This window comes from Pteropus medius, unplaced genomic scaffold (genome assembly GCF_902729225.1).
Source record: "Pteropus medius unplaced genomic scaffold, Ma_sr-lr_union100, whole genome shotgun sequence".
NCBI classification, from domain to species: Eukaryota; Metazoa; Chordata; class Mammalia; order Chiroptera; family Pteropodidae; genus Pteropus; species Pteropus medius.
In genome coordinates this window covers 12,909,142-12,933,051 of record NW_024355990.1, presented here as the reverse complement: position 1 = coordinate 12,933,051, position 23,910 = coordinate 12,909,142, and the positions used below count along the sequence as shown (strand labels likewise).

General features: G+C 32.5%; 1 protein-coding gene across 6 annotated transcripts in view; it reads left to right on the top strand.

Moving 5' to 3' along the window:
- TANC2 (tetratricopeptide repeat, ankyrin repeat and coiled-coil containing 2) overlaps positions 1 to 23,910 on the top strand; it is a 296,707-nt gene that overhangs the window by 63,542 nt on the left and 209,255 nt on the right. For all 6 annotated transcript variants that reach the window (XM_039859913.1, XM_039859912.1, XM_039859911.1 and 3 more), the window contains exon 3: positions 17,170 to 17,241. In XM_039859913.1, coding sequence (XP_039715847.1) covers positions 17,170 to 17,241 — 72 coding nt within the window. The remainder of the gene's footprint in view (positions 1 to 17,169; positions 17,242 to 23,910) is intronic.

Below are 23,910 nucleotides of genomic sequence, written 5' to 3'. Positions count from 1 at the left end.
TTTTTTTTTTTTAGTAATGTTTTTATCTACTTTGATATTAGAGTAACTTTGTCATAAAATAAGTTGGGAGTGTTCCCTTCTCTTCTGTTTTCTGGAAGAGATTGTGTAGAATTGGTGTTATTTTTTTAAATGTTTGGTGGTGGTAGAATTCACCTGTGGAACCATTTGGGCCTGGAGATTTTTTTCTGTAAAGGTTTTTAACCACAAACAATTTTTTAATAGTTATAGGAATATTCAGATTACTATTTAATCTTACGTGCGTTTCAGTACTTATTATTTATTTCTCAAGGTAGTTTAGCTGTAACCTCTGTGGTCTTTTATTTGTTCATCTGAAAAATTAGAGTTACATTTATTTCTCTTTAAAGTTTCTCATAGTTTTTAAATTCTATTATTCTGGCAGGATAACTGTGTATGTGTTTGGAGTTTGTATGAAAGGATTGTGAGTCCCTATTTCTTGTTTCATCTGTCAGTTTTTGAACATTGGTTTACTTAGATTCACTTTGCCTTTTAATAGATCGGTTCTCTATGTTCTTATAAATAGATTGTTGATGAAAAGGTACGGTCAGAGGCAAGTTTCTCTATGCATTTATACATGATAGACTTGTGGTATTTGAAAAAAATTACTTCCGTAAACTATATGCAAGAAGATATAAGACCTATCATGTTAGTTTATTATGTTATCCTTTCTTGAAAAAATTATCAGATTAGAATTTATAAAATGTCATAAATGAATTTTTCTTTTGGTAATTATCTTCCTAAATCTTCATAATTTGGTGGTTATCCTTCTGATTATAAAAGTCACTCCTTTTTGGCTACTTAATAGGGACAATTTCTATGTAAGCGTTTTATATAAAATTCATTGTTAAAAGGTGGCACACAGTTGTGCATCTTGTCCATTTACTGGGTTAAAGCAAAGTGAAACTAGCATACAGAGCTGCTGCTGAAGGAAACATTAAGTTGCAGGCTGCAGCCGGAGGATTTTACGTAGGCACCTGTGGGTTTGAGTGCGTTCAATATACAGACTGCAGTAGGAGGCTGGCACTGCCTCTGCTGACTCCAGTGTACTCCTTCACTGCTGCTCTGCTGATTTCTCCACTGTCCGAAGACAAACAAAATGGTGCAGCACGTACAGGGCATGGGAAAAAAATAATCATCAATATGCCTCAAAGGTGGGTTTGCTATACTGAATAGCAGAGAAAATTGTTTAACGAGATTAAAAGCTTGTCAGATATCCTTAGCTGTTTTAGTATTTGATTATGGCCATTTAAGAATGAAAATGTATAGTTCTGAAATCTGCATGCCCTCTATATATAGAGGTTTCAAGTATATTGCATGTGTAGCATTAAATGCATGCATGGTAGCTTATGAACAGATTTATATTTGTAATATGTGGAATGTGCATATATATATATACACATATATGCATATACATGAAGGATTTTTTCCTGTTAATACTAGATTTTTTTAAAAGTAAGCACTTATAGATTTCATATTTTCTCTGTTGCACATTTGTCGCATTTCTTACCAATGTCTTTTTTCTTATATTGTACATTTTATAATATTAGGGAACATTATTAGAGTATTCTCTGGTGAGGTGGAAAATAAGTAGAATGAACACTGGAGTTGGCACTTCATATTTTATTGATGACTGTAATGCAGTGTGAGTTCGCATTGCACATAGTCATGATTTAAATGATTTAAATGATTGCCTCTTTTATGAAAGCAAAATGTTTGTAAGAACGGCCATGTTGTAGACAGTGAGTATAAAATAAGGAGAGAAAGTAGGACAAGTTAAATTTTTCTGTCCTTGGTTTCTTGAGCAATGCTCAGCATTGACTCAAGGCACTGTCATTTTAGAAGTATAGTATAAGAAACAATTGGACATCAAGTATAGAAAAAACATGGAGGTTTGCTTTCCCACCCCCTCCTGGAAGCACTTTGCTTATGTACTCATATGTTTTGGGTTTTGGTGGCTGCATATTACTGGGAGCTGTCTAGTTGAGACAAGATATATTTACTTAAGCCACACCCAACAGATACAGCTTTTTTTATGCACTCAGGCACTATTTTAATCCTGTGCTGATTTGTAACCATCATATGTGGGATGCCTTTGAGTTGTAAAAGAAAAGAAAATACTGGATTCACAGGTTCCAGCTTAATGTGTTCTTGAATATCTGAGTTGCTATATCAATAGCAGAAGAGAGATATTTAAGTTATGCAGCATTCTCCCTAGCAGAGAGAGAGGGAGAGAGAACAAGGTTTGTATGGTTTCAGTACAAGTGTAATGCAAGTATTCTGATCATATAGGTAACAATGCTGCTGCTGTACTATTTTTTGGTTAGTATTGTGGATGTTAAATTGGAGTATGACATTTAGAGTTCAGATTGTCCTGTTTGAGAAAATATTTGTCCAGGCAGTTAAAATACTTTACTTAATTTTTCTGTGCTTTAAAATTCTTTGCAAAAGATTAAACCTGAGTTCAAAATCTATTTGTAATGTTTTATTCTATACTAATGACATGTATGTGATAAGAGTTAACAACTGTGTGGCTATTTGCCACTGTGCTGTGTTACCTCACCCACTTTGCTATAGACAGAAATAATAAGAATCAGCATTAATCTTAGTAGTCTACTCACATTCTATATTTTCAAAAACTATTTCTTTTAGAGGAAACAAATTCACTCTCTCTTCTCCCCCAAAAGAAAAATTAACCCTTTCTTCTGTACTATATTCCTTTGCTTTTATTGAATTATTTTATTGAATAATTATGGGATTTTTATGTGCCAAGTTTAGTGACAGTAGCTAGCTAGCTATACTGTATTATTAGAATGTTTCATGTATCTAAAATGTTATATAACCCTGATGGAATTTTGCAGATGAAACAAAGAAATCTGATTGGTTCCTCACAAGACACAGCAGCCTTGAAATCCATTCTAACCAGAGGCTTCTACAGCAGCCTGGACGGTTAGTTGGCATCACAGTAAAAACACAAAAATGCCTTGGAGACAGGGAGGGATTTAGAAGAGAAAATAAAGTTGTTAGAGCATTTCTATAATCCCTATCTCTGAGCTATATATTTTCTTGCAGGTTTGTTTTTTTCCCCTTCAGCCCCCTGCCCCCTCCCCCCGCCGATCGTCTATTAAGTTAACAAACTTTCTAAATAATATTATTAAATGAACTACAAGAGTCTCTCTAAAAGGAGTTTTATGTTAAGTGATAGAATAGGTTAATGAATAATATAATTCAGAACATTTATTAAATATGGATGAGTGGGACTTCTTAGGGAGAGGGAGGAGGTTATTGAAAAGAGTTCTGAAGAACAGGTAATCTGAACTCACTGGCCCTACCCTTGTACATCATATTAAAATTTCATTAGATAATTTGTCGTCTAAAACTTCAGTGATGCTTGGTGAGGGCATATTGTTATTGACATTCAAACAATAGCCTATTACAAGTCAAAACAGGAGGAGAATTGTTTGCTATCTGCTAGCTATTAGAAACACCCTTGAGATGTGAGAACAATATATGTTAGCTTTTATTTATTATTCTTTGCTAAATGATCTTCTGGAATATAGTTGTAAATTACGGTAGCCAACCCTTTTATCCTTTTAGAGAAAATATTTATAATACGCTTAAAGTTTATTCTATTAAAATTTGAAAATTCTTATATTTAAACAGTAATAGGTCAACCTCATAGGATCTGGGGGAGGGAAAAATTACTGCGAGCAGGAACAAGCATTTAAATTAAGAAAATAAATTGTTGAGAGGAAGTAGAGAAGCATCAAAATAAAACATTGAAAGAGTAATATATAATGTATAGATAGTTCGATAAAAACCAACTATATCTTTTAGATTCCATATCTGTGCTTATTTTCTAAATTATCCAATATGCTAATAGAGTCAGGCTGAAGGCAGCTGGCTGCTAGTGTTACAAGCTGAAAACAAAATGGCTGGCAAGGATTAGTACTGTAAATTTGCGATAGAGAGCTGGATACAATTAAGATATCTTTTGTTGAAGGAGATGACTGTTGTACGACATGCTTTTGACAATAAAGAAACATTTTATTAAAGAAAATGACAGCTACTCTATTACAGCATAAAATCAAAAGGTTTTATGCTATAAATACAGAATAATTCGTTTTCAACTAAGCAATAAAAAATTCTTGTTAAAATTTTCTTAATCATTATTGTCATTGTAATTCTAAGATCCAGGTAGTTTCTGACAGTATTATTTATGAATCTTTCAGATTAACAGTATGGTTAAGAATAAAAGAAATCAAAAAATGAATACATACTTAGAATGGGGGGAAATTTAAAGTTAAGTTTCTGGGAGTTTTATTTATTTATGAATCTTAGACTCTTTTAGAAAGAAGAAATAGAATAATGGGGAAATTTAGAGATAAGAATAAAAATATAGTTTAGAAAATAACAACATTCATAGATTTATATATTAGTAAAGATTTTTCTCTATATAACTATAAATCTTTTTCCACTGATTTTTAGCAATTGTTGAAAGATAAAATGACATTAAAATTGTTGATAGGCTCGGATAGATTGAGAAATAGTTTCAGGAATTGTTAATTACTTAGGTCAAAGACAGCACATTAGCTCACATGTCAATCACAGTGTAATGGCTATGTACTATAAGAGGACAAACAATGTAAGATTGTCATCTCTACTTCTGTAACACATAGTATGATGCCCCAGTATTTAATGGATACCTAGTAACTGAAGAATGGATAATAATAGCAAATACTTTGTGTGTGTGTACAAAGACACACATATATACATAAATACATACATAATTATACTCATTTAATTTTACAACCTGATGGGATAAATTCAGTTATCATATTCATTTAATAAATAAATAAACAGGGGCAGAGAAAAACAATAGTTAAGTGACTTGACTGAAGTCATACAGTTACGTGTTGGAGCCAGGATTTGTACTTGTGTGGTCTGGAACTTTTTCATAATTTTTTCCTCCAGTATCTGAAGATTAAGATGTATTAGTATTCAGTAGTCTTGTTAGCCTTCAGGAGCATACATTGTGTATATAATCTGGCAGAAACTGCAGAGCAGAGAAAACCTTTCTGCTACATCTCTTCCAAAATTGCTTTAATTGATATTTTGTTTTCTAAAATCCTTTTTCTATCATGTAGCTATAGCTGATGATCCATTATCATTAGCTAATGTAGATGTCAGTTCTAAGAGCTATTTAAAAGCCTATAGCAAGTGTATTCAGGAAGCAGTTGGAAAACACGTGAAGCTTTCTACACTCCCCGAAATGGCTGCCAACATCTAATTAGTCATCAAGTCCAGTTGATTAAAACTTTTAAATATTTCTCAATTTTGTCTTCTTTTTTTCTCTTTCATTCTCACTTTATTTAGGATTTCCTCTGTTGTCATTTAAATTACTATGTCTTCAGTCTCAGTACCCTTTAGTCCATTCTATATTTTGCTTTAAAAATGAAATTTCATAAATATAAATCCCCATAACTTTCAGAATAATATATGGCATATCTTTTCACTTGTTCTCATTGCTATAACCATATCCTAACGCAGATGCATACAGACATAGATAATAGACTCATACAGACAAATTTTAGTGTTTGGTAAAAAACTTTTGATGTTCGAATCTTATTTATGAAATATAAAAAATCACAATATAAATATATCCATGAAGAATTTTTAGTTTAGTATTGTGTGTGTTTTTTTTAATTTACTAAGTGATATCATTATCTCTGTATTCTTCATCTTGCTTATTTTGCTCTTGTTAGGGTATATGGTTTATTTCTTTTCTATATTGTATAGTGTTCAATTTTATGAGCATATTTCATGTTTTTTATTTTATTAAATTTATTGGGGTGACATGGGTTAATAAAATTATATAGGTTTCAAATGTACAATTTAATAATACATCATCTATATATTGCATTGTGTTCACCTCCCAAAGTCAAATCTCCTTCTGTCACCATATGTTTGACCCCCTTTACCCTTACCTACCTCCCCACCTTTTCCCTTTCCCTCATGGGACCACTAAACTGTCGTCTGTGTTTTTGTTTTTTGTTTGTTTTATTTGTTGCTTTTAGTTTTATATCTTACATATGAGTGAAATCATATAGTTCTCAACTTTTTCTTTCTAATCTTCCAAAAAATTTGAAAACATGAGCACATTTCTTTTATCCATTTTTCTTCTAATAGAAATTTGAATTTATTTCAATATTTGTTTTGTTTTGTGTTATTACAAATAATGCTACAGTGAATATTCGTACACACATGTAGGAATAACCCTTATGTAGAAATAAGAGCTTTTCTAGGGGCCGTATCTAGAAGTGGAATTGCCAGGATGTAGGTTTTTTGCATTTTCACTTTTACTAGATAATCTCTCTCCTGTGTCATTGTACCAGTTAGAAGTATTTGACAGTTCCTGTCATGTGGTATCCTTGCCAATATTCATAGGGTCAGACTTATTCATTTTCCCCAATCTGGTAGGTGAAAAGTAATATTCTATTGATTTAATTTCTTTCTCTAATTTCTAGTGAGGTCGATTATCTTTTTATGTGTTTATTGGCCTTTCAGATTTCCTTTTTTGTTACTAGCCTCCTTATATCCTTTATGCATTGTTTATCTTGGATTATTTATCTTCTTAAAATTAATTTATGGTTATTCTTTTTATGATCTAGACAAGGCTTAGCAAACTGTAGCCATGGGTCAAATTCCTCCCACCATCTGTTTTTGTGCAGCCTGTGAGATAAGGATAGTTTTTACATTTATTTTAAATGATTCAGAAAAAAGGTTAAAGAAGAATAAAATTATACAACACATGAAAATTATATGAAATCCAGATTTCAGTGTTCATAAATAAAGTTTTATTAGAACACAGCCACACATTTATTTACATATTGTCTAGGGCTGCTTCTGCATAATAGTGGCAGAGTTGGGTAGTTCCAACAGTGAACATATGGTCCACGAAGCCTAAAATATTTATTCTTTTTACAGAAGTTAGTAGACCCTGGTATAGATTGATCCTTAGACTGTGACATTGCTTGTAGATATCTTCTCTCAGGTTCTATCCTGTCTTAATATTTTGCTTTTGGTCATAAGACTAAAACTCTAAAACTCGTTGAATAGAAGTTTAAAATTTTAATTTATTCATATTTATTAATCTTTTTCCTCCTATGTTTCACAAGTATTTCCTTAGAGATCACAGATATATTCTCCTATGTTTTCTTAAAATGGTTAAAGTTCTGTTTTTTACTTTCAGGTTTTTAGTACATTTTGATTTTCTTTTTCCCTTAATTTTTTGGTAATGGGATTGTGGTGTAAGAAGAGGATCTAATTTTTTCTGACATGGAGAAAGGCAGTTTTCCTAACTTACTTGTCGCTGAATACCTTTTCCTCTCTTCAGTGTTCTTTAATGTTACTTTCTTATATACGAAGTTTATTTACATGCGAGTCTGTTTTCTGGGTTCTTTGTTTAGTTCTTTCTTTATTTTGTGACTAAATATTTCTATATTCTACTTGATCTTAATGATTCCTTTTATTCAACCACTTAGTCATTGTTATAATCAGGTTTCCTAGTTCCTTAGGAGAAAAATAAAAAATAGTCTAGTAAGAATCTTATTAATGACAAGTTTAGGGAAAGGAATATTGTTTTAGAATTTGTATATTACATATATCAAGTTCATGTTGTTAGCTTTAATAGCATTTTTTCCTTAAGACATTTTGATCTTGAATTTTATTTTCGTTGCTATCATTATCACAAATAATACAGTAAAATTAAGTGCTTACAAGTGCATGTTATTATGCTAACTACTTTGAAAATATATTTATATGTAAATATAAACCAATAACAGCAAAGTATCATTAGGCGTATAGAATACATGGAGTATAATTTATTTGAAAAACTTTTAAGGTATATTTAGATAATATGATTTTTTTAGCTTTTTATTTGTTTTTTCAATGAGTATCATTACATTTAAACATACTTATCAATCAGAACAGAAAGATGTGCCTTTTCTTGGGTTGAAGTGGGGAGAGAGAGATTTAATTTTTAGTCTGTCAGTAGCATTTATTCTGTCTTTTCAGGGAGTAAAAAGAATGAATACAAGGGTTTATTTTATTGTGAACAATGTGACAAAATAAAAATTTTTTATTACTAGTACTTTTGAAACTGTTCTAAGTTGCTATGCTGGACTTTTTTTCAAAGCTCCAACTTTACAGACTGTTAAAATGTGTAAATTGACAAAACCAACAACAAAACTCAAAAATACTTCTAGCTCTATGATTCTATGAATCTCTGAAGTGCTTATCTGTAGAAATAGCTGTGCTTACTAAGAAGCTCCAGAGAAACACGTAGAGGAAACTGTTAAATTATGCTCAAGAATTTGAATGAGCTTAATTTAATTGAGTATCCCGTTTGAGAGGAAGAAGTTTGAAATCAGAAATTATTTCAAATTCACCTTGGAAGTTTTAAAATATTTTTGGTTCTCGATATTGTTAGGCTCTCTAGCATGTGGTATATTTGTGTCTAGATGTGAAAATAAACTGTTTTCTTTTGCAAGGAAGTGACATAGAATGGTGGGGAAGAGAGCAAGCTTTAGAATCTGGCCTAGTTTCAGATCCCGGATCCTGCACTGACTAACTCTACAACTGTGGCCAAGTTTGCTTAAAGTCTCAATTCCTGTTTCCTGATCTATTAAAAAGAGAAATAATATTTATCTCATAAGATTTTATTGAGGACTGAGTGACATAAATTTGTCACTCAGAATGACAGTTTGCCCATGTGGTCTTCCTCCCCATCGCCTATAACCCCAGTCTAATCATGAGAAAAACATCAGGCAAACCCCAACCAAGGGACATTCTACAAAATTTTTGACCAGTACTCCTTAAAACTGTCAAAGTCACCCAAAACAAGGACAATCTGAGAAACTGTCACAGTCTAAGGAGCCTCAGGAGACATGACTAAATGTAATGTGGTATCATGGAGTGGAAAAAGGACATTATATAAAAACTAAGGAACTCTGAAGTGTGGACTTCAGTTAAAAATAATGTGGCAGTATTCATTTTTTAGTTTTGACAAATGACTGGATGAATCTAAAATGGGAAACCATATGTAAGGTTTATGGGATTTCTCTGTAGTACCTTAGCAAGTTTTCTGTAAATCTGAAACTATTCTAAAATAAAAGATTTATTTTTATTATTTTTTTTAATTCCCCCCACACACTTCCACCTCTGACCTATGGATGTTGCCATTTCCCCTTAAGAACTGGATCTCTGAAGGCGGGGCGTCTCCTCCCACACGCTTGCAGCTTGCACCCGGGAGGCCTGGCGCACCCATGGGCCTGGTGCACCCGGGGCCTGGCACACCCGGGGTATGGACTGTGGCTCCCCTGCAGCGCGAACCCAGGACCTTGTGCATGTAAAGCAGATGTGCTAACTACTACTCTATTGGAACCACCCCAATAAAAGGTTTATTTAAAAAAAAAAAAAAAGCAAAAATATATAACTGTAGGCACATTTATTTTTCAAGTTATTCTCTTATTTTAAGTCATTGTTAGGTTTGGCATTTTGTATATTCATTGTGCACCTTGAAAGCACAGTCATCAGCTTTTAAAATACTGACATTATTTTGATTGCTCCGTTTACAATTAGCAAGTCTACTTTGTTTCCCTGTTGTCAGTCATCATCATTGATGCATAGAGGTATCATGAAAATCAAAACATTCTGCATTTAGCAGAACTTTTCTTGAGATATAGATCAGACTTTCTGGGACATTTTGGATTCCTTGGGCAAATATAAGTTAATAACATCACAAGGAAGTTGTTTTTCTGTTTTAGATTTATAGTATACAGCTATGAAAACCTGTGAACTTGCCACTTTTATATTCTGTAAAGCTTTGGAAATAGTTTATAACATACTTTTGAAAAGTAGTAGCTATATTACTGATGGCATTATGTTAGTCAGTATATTTTATTTGGTGAAGAATGCTTCCTTTTCTCTTTAGAGGAAGAGACCCTGTTGATGTTTTCCTAAGAACCAAATCATTTTTATGTAGGTCTGGGATTACCTACAAAATTCGTAATGATAAAAATCATTGAGATTGCTATGAAGGATAAGGCCACAGTGCTTTGGAATAATGCTGCTCAATAGTTTGGATAAGAAAAGGAAAACACCGAAGTCTTTTAAACTGTATCTCATACCACATCAATACCACTTATTGTTTTTTTCTGGAACTTGATTTGATTTGATGAATGCATTAATTTTATAGCTGGCCCTTGACAAAATTAATTTAACAATTGTTTTTGGATTACCCACTTCATACCAGACTCCAAGTTGGCACTGAAAATACGATGAAAAAGGCTTTCAAAGGCACACTTTGAACATTTTACAATCCAGAGATAGTCATATGAATAATTAACTATTATACAGTGTGGCAGTGCTGTAAAACAGATATGTATAATGTGCTATGGAAGCACAGAAGAGGGAACAATTAATTCTTTCTGGCAGGCATTCCAAAAGTCTTAATAGAGAAGCTAGGAAATGACATCTAAGCTGTCTTTTGGTGAAAGGATGTTATTGTTGATCATGATGATAATAGATGAAGATTCCAGTTACCATGTAATAAGTGTTAGTATCAGATGATGTGCTGTATTTTTTGTACATTACTACAATTGTTTCTCACCATAACTCCATGGGTTGTTACTATGTCAGTTTCACTGATGAGGAAACTGAGATTCAGAGAACTTAATTTTCCCAGTCATATAAGTAATAATAATTCATGCTACTGATTGAGTCCAGCTCAGCTCTGCTAAACACCCAGCTCCATTAATACACGTTGAATACAGTTTGATTATATTGTCAAGTGGAGGTAACTACATTTTAGGTAGCAAAAACAATAAGAATAAATTGCATTTTCTCTTTGAATTATTATAATGCATTTCTTCTTTGAATATCATCAAGTAGTTTGGTGCTGCCTTAATACAGGAGAATGCATTATTTAGGATTTTATATTTGCAAGTAACAGAAAATTTGACTCAGAATTGCTTATATAAGGAGTTAGCAAACTTTTTCTGTAAAAGGTCAGGTGGCAAATATTTTAGGTTTTGTAGGCCATATAGTCACAACTACTGAACTGTCATTATAGTGCAAAAGCATCCATATATTGTACGTAAAGGCATGATCATGACTATGTGCTAATAAAACTTTATTTATGGACACTGAAATTTAAATTTCATATAATTTTATGTGTCATAAAGTATTATTTTAACTTCAGTTATTTAAAAATGTAAAAACCGTTCTTAGCTCTCTGTTCAAAAATAGGTGGCAGGCCAGATTTGGCTTGTGGACTAGTTTACTGACCTCTGGTTTATATGATGAAGAGAATTTATTGTCTTATATAACTGTAGTCCAGAGATAGGTGATGTTCTTTAGTAATTCAGTGTCAGCAAGCACCATGCTATCTTTCCTCTCTCTACCCTAATTTTCATGATGTTAACTTTATCCTGTGGTTTATTCCCTTATTTTTTATTTATTTTTTTAACGAGAAGGGAACCAGAATATCCAGGGTCCCTTGGGTTGCCTTTCATGTCTAGGGAGAGACAGACCCTTTCCAGAAGCCTTTTCTAATGTCTCCTGATTTTAATCCCATCAGGTTTCATCCCCACCATGCCACAGGAACTGTGCTAAATCATTCATCGACTAAATTTAATGATCAATTCTCAGTTTTCATATTACTTGCCATATCAACATCTGATCTTTTTCATTCCATGAAACTCTTTTTTTCCCTTGTCTTCTGTGCTTTTTTAGTTTTGTTCCTCTTCTCCAGCCACTACTTCTTATTGTTTGCTGGATTCTCCTCATAACCCCAGCCTCTACATGTTGAATTCAGCCCCAAAGCTTAGTCCTCTTACCTCTCTTCTCTATCTCTTTGTCTCTCTTATCTATACTCTCTTCTTGGGATGTCATATAGTTTAGATGTGATTTATGTACTGATAACATATGTATGTCCATCTCTGTTTGTCTAATATGCATCTCAAACTTAGTATGTCCAAAACTGAGCTCTAGATACTCTTCTCATCCTCAAACCTATTCTCTCACAGTCTTCTCTATCTCAGTAAATTGCACATCTATTGTTTGGGCCCAAAATATTGGAATTACTCTTGGCTTCTTTCTTTATTTTACTTTCTTGGTAACAGATTCTCTCTGCTGTGCCTTCAGAATACGTCCAGAATCCGACTACCTCACTACTCAGTCTAAGTGTTCATTCTTGGCCCTGATTTTCACAGTAGCCTCTTAATTGGTCTCCTTCTGCTTCTGCCTCTTAATTGGTCTCTGTCTGTTTCTGTTCTCTTTAGTCGTCCCCTACTTCTGCACTACCTTAATGATTATTTTGTTTTAGTAGAAGGCAGTGGAGAGTCTTAAGAAGAACGTAGATTTTAAAACACAGGCAATTTTAATTTTAGGATTGCTATTCCTAGCAGTGTGATTCGGGGAAAGTAACTTTACTTCTCTGAATCTCAGTCTTACATTTTAAATGGGCATAATACTTATTTCATAGAAGTATTACTAGTATTAAATGAAATAACGAGATAATGTTGTAAAAGCCTTAACAGCACTGAATCCAACAGAGAATAGATACTGAATAAATTGTGGTTTCTTTTAGCTTTTCTACCCCAAACAAATGTGCTGCTTTTCATCTTTTCTGGTTATTGGAATACGTATGTAGTCAGGGGACATCTTATGTATGTACCTCTTTATAAATGGCCCTTGGGTAATAAATAAATGTGGCTTATCATCCTGGTCTTCCTTTTGCATTTTCTTTCAGTATCTGTTTATGTTCTCCAATTCATGTCTGTCCTTGTTGGCATAAAGTGAATACATTCTTGTATATGCTTCTTTAAATGTATAGTATTCATACCTGAACAGTAAAAGGGACCAGAGTTCATACCTGAATGGTAAAACTTTATATATGTATTGTATACCATGCAGTTTTAATACCTCCTACCCTTTCTATTAGGGTCATATATTTAAGTTTCTAAAGGAGGATTGAAGACAAACAACTTGAAAAAATTTAACTCATGAAATCTAATCTGACGTTGATGCTAGCTCATTACGTAGTTGAGAAAACTAAAGATAGGCTTGGGCTGCCAAATTCAAGGTCACCTAAGTCGTTTATTTTCAACCGTAATATTTTTGAGCCTGGATTGAGAAAAATAATCATTTAAACTATCCCCTACTTACAGGAAAGAAAACATTTTTCTCTTGGAATTGTTTAGTCATTTATTACTAACTTTCCTTAACTTAAATTCCTTCGTAGGAAATCACTGGATACTGAATATTCTTTATATGGTTGGTATTTCTCTACTAGAAATGTTTTAGTACTTTAATACACCAGAGTTGAAAGCTGTCTATGAGGTATTTTCTCTTATGACATTTTTCTCTTTGACATAACGGGAATAAGAATTCTATTAATCATGTTTCTCAGTATTAAAGGTATATTGTTTTATATTACTTGCTGGATTTAACTCAGTATGCTGATAAAAAAACAAATGTTCTCTGATGATTATCTCAAATCCCGGAAACCTCAGCTCTGATTTGAAAAGCTAGTACTTGAGTCGGACAGTCAGGTCTTTTTTATTTCCGTGCCCGTTAACATCAGAGGTGTTTCCTCTGTAAAGTTCACAATATATTTGAAGTAAGTCTTTAACTCAAGTTTGCTGAGTAAATTTAACTTCACAGACATAGCCCTGTTCTACCTTCAACACTCCAGGATGAAGTAATCAGTATTATGCAAATGACTTGCTTGGTAACTGAATGTCTTCTGTTTAGTCCATAAATGTAGATGTAAGTCTTATGTGTGGGAGGTCTTATCTATACTGAAGGAATTGTGTGTTAAGCAAAGTAAAAACATTTAAAATACTGTACATCATTGCAGTCTTGCTGGTTTTGGATAATGGGTTCGTTGGTTCCATAAGCATACCACAAACACTTTTAAAGAGGCTAATTTTTTTTTCTACACCATCTTAGGGCAGTGATGAGTTTATTATTTTTTAAAAATCTTTGTTTACTTTTACCTGAGAGTTAATTTCAACTCATGATTAGTCTCCATTGGGATAAAACATGGTTAAGGTTTCAGTCTTAGAGGAGTGAATTACTCAAATTTACTGCAACATATTTCTAATTTTCATTGGCTTGCTGAGTCAAAACTGTGTCTTAAACCATTTCTTGCCTGTATTTTTCCTGTAGGTTGTTTTATTGATACCCTGACATTTTGCAAATCATGCAAATTTAATACTATTTGAAGCCTTGTTTTTATTTTTTTTCTCCTTTTATTGTTTAGGAAGACATTGCTGGTGAGGGTAAATATCTATGTTTTATTCATATTATTTCTCACATACTCCGAGGGCATGTTTTGATGTTAAAACAGAGAATGTGATACATGTATATTACTTTATCAGAAAAATGAAAATTTAAAATATGCCTGAATACGACTGTTGTTCATTGTAATTGATTTCCAAGTAAAGAAGGATACTTACATGAAAAATTAAATGATCACTAGGAAGAAAAATTGATTAGGATCATATTTACGCATCCTGATACCTGATATAAGATGCTATAGATTTCTGGAATAGTTTTCTATTTTGATAAATGGAAATTTATTAAGTTAATAAATTTATTTATTAAATTCTTTTTCCATAATAATTTAGGACTTCATAATACTTTATCTTTTTTTTTTAATCTATTGAAAGACCTGTCTTGTTTGAGCTGCAGAATTTTCCACAGTCTGAATTTTGTTGATTGTGCACGCAGAACAATTCAACATTTTCTTTTATCTTTTGTTTTTTTCTGAAAACTGACAGCTACGTTCAGAGGTTTGACCGGACTCAAGTTTGATTGCATAGGCAAAACTTTAGTTATTATGTTCCTATCATCAGGAGGCATAGAATGTATGGTTTTTACTCTTTTTGATGTTATTGGCCATTGATGCTTGGTGCCTGTAGAGCTAGCTATTCATTACGAGTTGTGAAATGGTGCTATTCTAATTCTATCTTGTTTCTCATTTATTATCTGAAATAATTTTATAAAGACATCTCTTTTATGTATTCTTTGGCTACTAGTACAGTTTATATAGGAAATATAGACTGAATTGCTTAATTCTCTTATTCCTCCAGTTTTCAAGATAATGACCGGGGTTCCCGTTAACCTCAGAAGGTAACCAGTTAGTGTGGTGGTAGTGTTAGGATCTCATGGCAGTGAGAGCATCTTCACTGCGTCTTTTCGATATGACCTAGTCATATATTGTCTTTGATAGCTTCCTTACTATTGAATATGTTAGGACGTTCCAGGTTTATCTACTGCATTTCTTTTGCTAAACCAGCTAGTTCTTTAAGAATACTTGGTTTCTTTTAATGGAAAATTGCATTTCAAGATCACAGTTTGGGCACTAGGGATGGTTATTGCTACTTGGTCAGTCCCTGGTCTGGGCGTTTTCAGTGGGCTGAGCCAGGATACACCTGCGACATAAGATTATACTGATGTTTCCAATACAGATTCAGTGCTACAGATTTTTTACGTGACTTATTCTGTTGTTATTTCTATAGTTCCTTCCTTCTACACTGAGAATTCTGGTTCTCAAGGAGACGATGGCATTAGAGTATCCCATAATTACTCATTTGCTTTATCCCTGTTTGTAAGCATTACTATCACCAGTTTTGATTACTGAAATGAGTTAAATTTTTTTCATTCATTTATGCTTTCTTCATTTCTTCCCCCATTTGTTTATGGTTGTATAGTATCTGCATTGTCAGACCTTATAGCCATTACATATTGTAATCTCTCCGTTTAAAAACTCTCATTTAGTCTTAATTCTACAATCAATTGTATATGTACTCTTCATCACCAGTCCTTATTTTGATGTCTCTGTAGTCATTTTTATTGCCTAAAGTTAGTTCTCTACTAGAGCTAGGAAGTGATCATGGGAACAGTACTCTCTGAATTTTTGCATGCTGATAACAATTAGTCTTTACTCTTTATACTTAAAGGTACATTTTACTGGATGTACAATCTTTGGCTCAATTTTTTTTCTTTGTGTACTTTAAATATATTATTCCAGTTTCTTCTATTATTTTCCCTTATAAATCATGTGATGTTTTTGCCTAAATGCGCAAAGGATGTTTTTTTTCCTTTAAAGTACAGTCATTTTAGTAGACAATGTCTTGGAGCATAGATCTAAGTTGATTGTCTCAAGTACACATTGTGCTCTTTTAATATGTAGTTTCATGTATCTATGTATATATATGTGTATGTACATATACATGTATTTACAAAGACATGTAATTATATATATTACATACACGCATTTTTTTTTCTGGAAGGCTTTTCTGAATTATAGTTTTTAGTATTTGTTCTGTTCTCTCACTTTGGTTTTATCTTTAATGACTTCTATTTTTATCCTTATGCTGGATCTTCTTTGCTTATCTCCAATACTTGTCATCTTTTTGCAAATCCTTTTTAATCTTTTGTTTAATTTTGTTAAAGATTTTCATCCTTTTACCTTCTGTTTCTTTTAAGATCTTATGTTTATTTGATCTTATGTTTCTTATAGTTTAGTCTTTATTACTGAAATGATTTTTGTTTTATTTCTAATTCTTGGTTTCTTTCTTCTCATTTCTGAGCTTTTCTGATTCTGATTTGTATTGCTTTTTCATATATTAATATCACTCATAATACATGTGAATGTAATTTTTATTATAGTAAAATACATAGCCTTAGGAATTATTTGTTGTACTTTAGACAAATAAGCAGCTCTAATGAATTTAGGCATTGCTTTAAATCAAGACTTCTAAACTGGAATTCTGTGAATGAACTCTAGAGCCAATAACATTGCTTCATTATATGCAAAGTAGACTATACATGTATGAGAGTAGGGAAAGAACATCTTCATTGTCTTTAGACTTTAAGAAGGGAGAGTAAACCATCCCCACAAAAAATAAGGGTAAGAACCTTTGATTTATATAGGAAATAGCCTCAAATATTTTAATGATTGAAATGATAAGAAATGAAAATAAATGATAGGTACAGTAGTTTTAAATATAGGCAGAACCAGAGAAGATATTACATCAATTTCATGATCTATTTGCTTATTCTCTTTCTAATTTTATGCAGATGGAGGGAGCGAGGAACCACCAGATCGAAGACAGTCAAGTGTAGACTCTCGCCAAAGCCGCTCTGGGCAAGGTAAATTTTCATTACATTTATTATTAAATTAAAAAGAAAAGATATCAGCTATTCCTTCCTAGTACTTAATCTGAGGACTGGGGTTTTTTTGCCAGGTCTACTTTAGATAGTCTAGGGCTTTAAATGTTACAATCTTAAAGTGCTGTATGATATCATTTGTTTAAGATAAAACAAAATGAAAGTCTCATGTCATTTTTTAAAAATGACATTAAGGTTTTAAGTAATTTTGGAGCATTGAGGTATATGTCTGGATATCACTTTTGGAATATAACCAAAAGTAAATTTTTAATGGTAATATTTGTTGGAGTATTATCACACTGGCTTTTTAAAATTTTATCAATACAGTATTTGTTGTCTTATCTCTCTTAGGAGATACAGTTTTTGTTTATGATTGTTGTCTTAAGATCTTATTTTCCTTTTTTTGTTTAAAATTTATTATCATTGGCTTCTTACTGATTTTTTTGAAGTGACAGCTTTCAAAGTAGGTAAAAATATTGTTTCAGTGAAGTCTTCAGCTATGCCTTCCTTAACTAACTTATTTAAAATTGCATGACTAGCATCTTCACTTTCCTTTTTCTTCATAATACTTATCACCTTTGTATTTATTTTATTTTCTCTGTCCAAAACCAGAATGAATGTTCCAAGATTGCAGACATTTTTGTCTGATTTGTTCATTGCTATATTTTCAGTACCAAAAATAAATAACCTGATATATAGTAGTTACAGAAAAAATATTGTTGAATGAAGTGCTCTCTTAAGAGAATGAGAATCGAGAAACCAAACTGGTGAATATATTACATTTCAGGCAGTCATTACTGAGTTACGTTTTTAGAGAAGCTTTACTTACAAATAAAACAAAGCTTAGGTTTACAAATATGCAGTGTTTCAATCCTGGCAAAGCTCCTGGTTCATTTATTCCATAATCTTGTTTCCTTTTTCTTCAACTTTGCTTTTCCCAGGTTTTAGAATTATGCTATTTTTAAAATTGTTTGTTGCACAATAAAAAGGAATAATTTATACAGGTTGATTTGGAAATTTTAATTTATACTAATATTTAATCATTCTGAGGAATCTGACTAAAAAGACATACAAACATAGTCATCAGAGATTCCTTAAATAAACAGCTAGATCACTCCATTTATCAAAGCTCCCAATCAGCCTTTTAGTTCTTTTCTCTTAAATATAAGCAGCTAATCAAAGATTACCAGATATTTAAAGAATCTCTCTAATGTATGAAAGATAGAGATTAAAATAAACAGAATAAAGCAGCTTGGAGAGAACGAATTTTGCAGAGGAAAATAATAGAACCATTATTAACAGCCTCAAAGGAATAAGAAAAAATAATACAACCATGAAACAAGAAGGAGATACTATAAAAGAATAATATTCTGATTTTAAAAGAGGCTTTAGACATTAAAATTCTGATAGGAGATCAAAAGCTTTGTTAGAAGTATTAGAAAATTAATGTTGAAGAAATCTCTGGAAAAGTTGAGCAAAAAGACAAAAATTATAGAAAAGAAGCGAGAAGTGTTAAGAAACTGAGCAAGAACAGTCCAGGAATTACACTATTCAAATAATAGTTGTTCCCAAAAGAAAGAACGGAGATAACAGGAAAGGAACAATTAACTAAATGATTCAAGAGAATTTTCTTGAACTTAAAGAACATGAAGTTTCTGGTTGAAAGGCTTACCGAGTGCTCGGTACAGTGGGTGAATATAAACACAAACTAAGATGTATACTATGGTGAAATTTCAAATCATTGGACCAAAGAAGAAATAGACTTGTCATATACAAGGCAATAGTAATCAATCGGCTTTGGACTTCTTATTGGTAGCATTAGAAACTGAATGAAAAATGGAGCATCACTTTCAAAATTCTGAAGGAAAATAATTTTAACATTAGTATTTCATATGCACTGAAATTATTAATGAGATATAAGAATAAAATTAAGATGTTTTACAACACGTAAGGTTTTTTTTTAGCCTGCTTTATACTGTTTCCTAAGAATCTGTTGGAGGATGTGATCCATCAAAATGAGAAAGTCAAAAAATAAAAAAATAGAAAGTCAAAAAATAAAAAATGAATAGAAAGTCAGTCAAATAGAACAAAGAAATAGGTTACAGGAAATAAGAAATTTAACAAAGGAGAAAAGTGAAATCTTCAGGATGACAGCGAAAAGACGAGGACAGAGGGCAACTAGACTAAACTGGAATAGGTTAGAAACCTCCAGAAGAGTCCTCCTCAGAAATGAGATCGATAGAAACCTCATGTGTTTAATTATCCTTAGGAAAGATTTAGACGTAAGGCTCAGGTTTGAATTGGTGATACATAAAATAATAAGTGAAAAAAAATCTAAACTCAAGGTAAAACAATGTGTAGGAAAGGAGATGTTAGAGTAAGTCCTCAGTCCTTCGGACAGAGTGTCTTGTAGCTAATGTCCATGCCAGTCACCTCCAGTAGTAAACCTTATCATTTTACTTCAGTTTATTCTAATATTTTCATTATTTGATTTGGACCATTATGATTGGAATGTGGTGCTCTGAAGCGGGATGAGCAAATCTGGCCTGTATGACCTGTCTTTGTACAGCTAATAGATTTGATTTGCTAAGGCAATTTTAATTATTTTTGCATCTATGTTCACGTGGGATATTGACCTGTAGTTTTCTAGTCTGAAATGTCTTTGTCTGATTTTGGTATCTGGGTAATGCTGGCCTCATAGAATTAGTTGAAAGTTCAGAAGTATTTCCTCCTCTTTAATTTCCTAGAATATTTTGTATAGAATTGCTATTACTTCATCTTTAAATGTTTGATAGAATTTCTTAGGGAAGCCATCTGGGCCTGGAATTTTCTTTGTGGGAAACTTTTAAAATACAAATTAAATTTATTTAATTAATTTAGGGCTATTCGAATCATCTTTTTTCTTGAGTGACCTTTTAAAATCTATAGAGTCTGTAGTGGAGTCACTTCTCTCATTATTGATATTGATAATTTGGGTATTTCTTGTCTTGATCATTCTGTATAGAGCTATATCAGTTTTACTGCTCTCAAAGAATCAGTTTCTGTTTTCATTCTGTTTTCTGTTACTACTTTCCTATTTTTTATTTCATTGATTTCTGTTTTTGTTCTTTATTATTTCCTTTCTTCTCTCTGCTTTGGATTTAGTTTTCTCTTCTTTTTCTAGGTACTTAATGTAGAAGCTGAGGTCAATGACACTGGAAGTTTCCTAATACAGGAATTGTAGTGCTGTAAATTTCTCTTGAGCCCTCAGATTGCTACCCCATCATTATGTCCAGGTTTTCGGTTACATTCAGGGGTTTTAGTTGTATCAGTCAAGGTGGAGTGTGCTTACTCCATCTTAACGCAGAACCAGAGCCCTTTCATTTCATTATGCTTTGTGTTTGCCTGTCTGGAGGGATGATTTTCAAAATATTTAATAATTAGTATGCCATAAATATCAACCAACCAGAACAGACAGCAGTCTGTTCAGAACAAACACTAATTGTAAACAACTAATATACCTACATAGGTACACAGTACCTAATAAACTGCTCTACCTGATTGTGGACACAGTTTCTATCACTTTTCCACTAATAATAATAGACATGTAAGGTATGGTGTCTGGTGAGGTGTCTTAACCTTTGAGCATGGGCACTCGCCCCTGTGTGTTAACTAGCTAGATCAGCTCCTGGTCTCTTTCTCAGGTTCACTGGATTCTGACTCAGACATACCTACACTCACTGCTCTAGTTTAGGGGCAGAGACCTCTTTTGTCTTCTGCTTATCAAATGTAGGAGATGGGAGATGGCTAGACTACTTGCGCTGAATCACATACCACCCCACTCATTCAGATCACTACCCCTTGGCACTTTCTGCTCCTTGTATCTATTGCTTCTGTGCTTAAAACAGACCTGGAAACACACTCATCTTTAAGTTACCCTCCTATGCATGCTCTAGGCCATAATTTCCTCAGTCCACTTGTATCTAGTTTCTGTCTTTCGTGGATTTCTTAACATGTCTCCTCCATTGTTTGTTTTTTGTTTAATTTTATAATGCTTTAAGATTTGTTCTTAAAAATACATTTTCTGTCTTTTCCACATTATCCATATTGTTGCTACTTCAGTCTGAACTACCATCATTTCTTCTTTACTACTATAAATAGTGTCCTGACTTATTATTTCCATTCTTGCCAACATACATAGTTTATTGTCCAATCGATATTGTCCAATGTATGATTTGATTTGTTTTAATAAGAGCACAAAACATACACAAAAAGATTTATTAAGCCAACAGTGTTTTATTATATGTAGAATGATAAGGAAAATTACTTCAGTATATAATTTCTTTATCTTAACGTAAGAGTATAGTGGCCTCTGGGAATGGCATCATTGATGTACAAAACTATTTTGTTGTTTTATTAATTATCCAGTGTCTTTCTATCACATTCAGAATAAACTCCAAAGTCTTTATCATTCCTTACATGACCCTGCTTGAGTTGTCCTTTTCCTAAGACAATTCTACATCCTCCCACACCCTCCATTATCAATTCTGTTTCATCTGTGTTGGCCTTTTTGCTTAAACATGTTAAGAGTTTTCTTTGCAAGGCCGGCGCACTTGCTCTTTCTTGACTAAAGGGCTGTCGATTTCTGCTTGGCTTAAAGAATTCTTCTCAGACCATCCTACTTAAACACCCAGCCATAACCTTCACAGTATTTATCACTACCTGAAATTAATTATTTATTTACTTTTTATTGTTGTCTCAACTACTAGAAAATAGGTTTCATTTGAGCAAAGACTTTGTCTTATTTATCACTGTGGCCCTAAAACAGTTGTGTCCAAAAATTGGCGGTAAATACCTAGTGTTTAGTGTATTGGGGAGGTATTTGGATGTGCCCAGGCCACATATTGATTTGATGTTCACTTCTATTACATAACTGAAAAAGTAAAGCAGTGTGAGAAATTTGTTGAAGGTAGGTAATTTGTCAGACAATCAACTATCCATTGATTTGTGAAATGAGGCTCTTGAAATATGACTGTAAAACTGATTATGCCATTTTAACCCCAGCAGGGTCTTCCAGGGTTGGGTGGTTATTTTCCGCTTTTCATTATAGCATATTGTATAAAATAGGATTATATTATTTACCATATTTGGTCTTAATTGTTGGATTTCTATTTTTCATAGTAATCTAGGAGTTCATTAACAGTAGGATCTTTGCATCTATCATAGCACCAGTGTCTTGCATTTAGGACATCAATTAATGAAGGAAGCCATCTAGGAATTCCGGTTGTATGTTTTGGGAATTGGTACTCAATCAGAATTATTTTTTGTTGTACTAGCTCCATTTTTTTTTTTTTGCATCAAATGATTTTTAATTAGAAGTCATCTGTACACAGACTGAACTTATTTGATTCTAGATAGTAAATAAGTTCACGAGCCAGTGTGATATTATTGAAACCCAATTTCGATTTACTTTTGCAAAGATCGCATTATGCAGGCATTAGGCTCTGAGATACAAGGTGTACATTGCTATAATAATGCTCATGACTAGCTCTTGCTGGAAGACTGGGAGGCTGTACAGTATTTGGCTTTGCATGATTCTCATTATTTATAGTCAGTTTTATTTGATTCGTACATGCTGGCATGTCTGTAGTAATAATGTACTAAATTGGCAAATATTCTGTCTTCTGATTCTTTCTCTTTCCTTGTAAGTATGTAAAATATTTAGTAGAAATGAGATGTTCATGTTCTTAAAACATACACAAAAAGATTTATTAAGCCAACAGTGTTTTATTATATATAGAATGATAAGGAAAATTACTTCAGTATATAATTTCTTTATCTTAATGTAAGAGTATAGTGGCCTCTGGGAATGGCATCATTGATGTACACAACTATTTTGTTGTTTTAGTAGTTTATCATTATAAAAAAAATAATTAAGCTTTTAACAGATTGCTTTAGGAATAAAGAAAATAAACATAACATTTAATAATGTATATGTGTCCGGCTCTGGGTTAAGTGCTTTCACATAATTCTCATTTATTTGTTAGAATAATACTGTGAAATAGGTATTATTTTCAATAGAAAAATGGTTCAGACTTTAAACTGATCTACACCCAAAGTTTTATTCAAATCAGTCTTGTTAGTAGCATGTATTTCCATTCCAATACTTAAAATACAAATTTGTTTGTTGGTGGTTGGATAAGACTTAGAAAAAAAGATCCACCCTTAAATGATAAATTCTTCTAAAGTGTCTTTATTTCTAGTACTGTATTTCTTCAGATATGTAGCTTCTCGTTGATTGTTCTTTGTGTAACAATCTTTTTCCATAAAATTAAACTTGAAATTGGGCCTCTAGCCAACAATTTCTTATTATCTTGGGGTGCTGGGGATGTGTCACTGAACTCATACTGGCATGTGCAAGGATATGTGTGTGTATTATTTTGAATTTTTAAAAAATAAAATGCAATTTTAGTTCTGTTCTTTCCCAATTCACAGTATAGTATGGCTGTCTCTTCAAGAACATACTGAAATTCTGATTTCTTAAAAATCTGTATAATGGTCCGTAACATAAATAACCCATTATTTATTCCACCATTTCCTCATTTGTGTATGAGTGTTCATATTTTCAAAGTGATTCATAATAATTTAGTAACATCTTAAACTCTTGGTCTG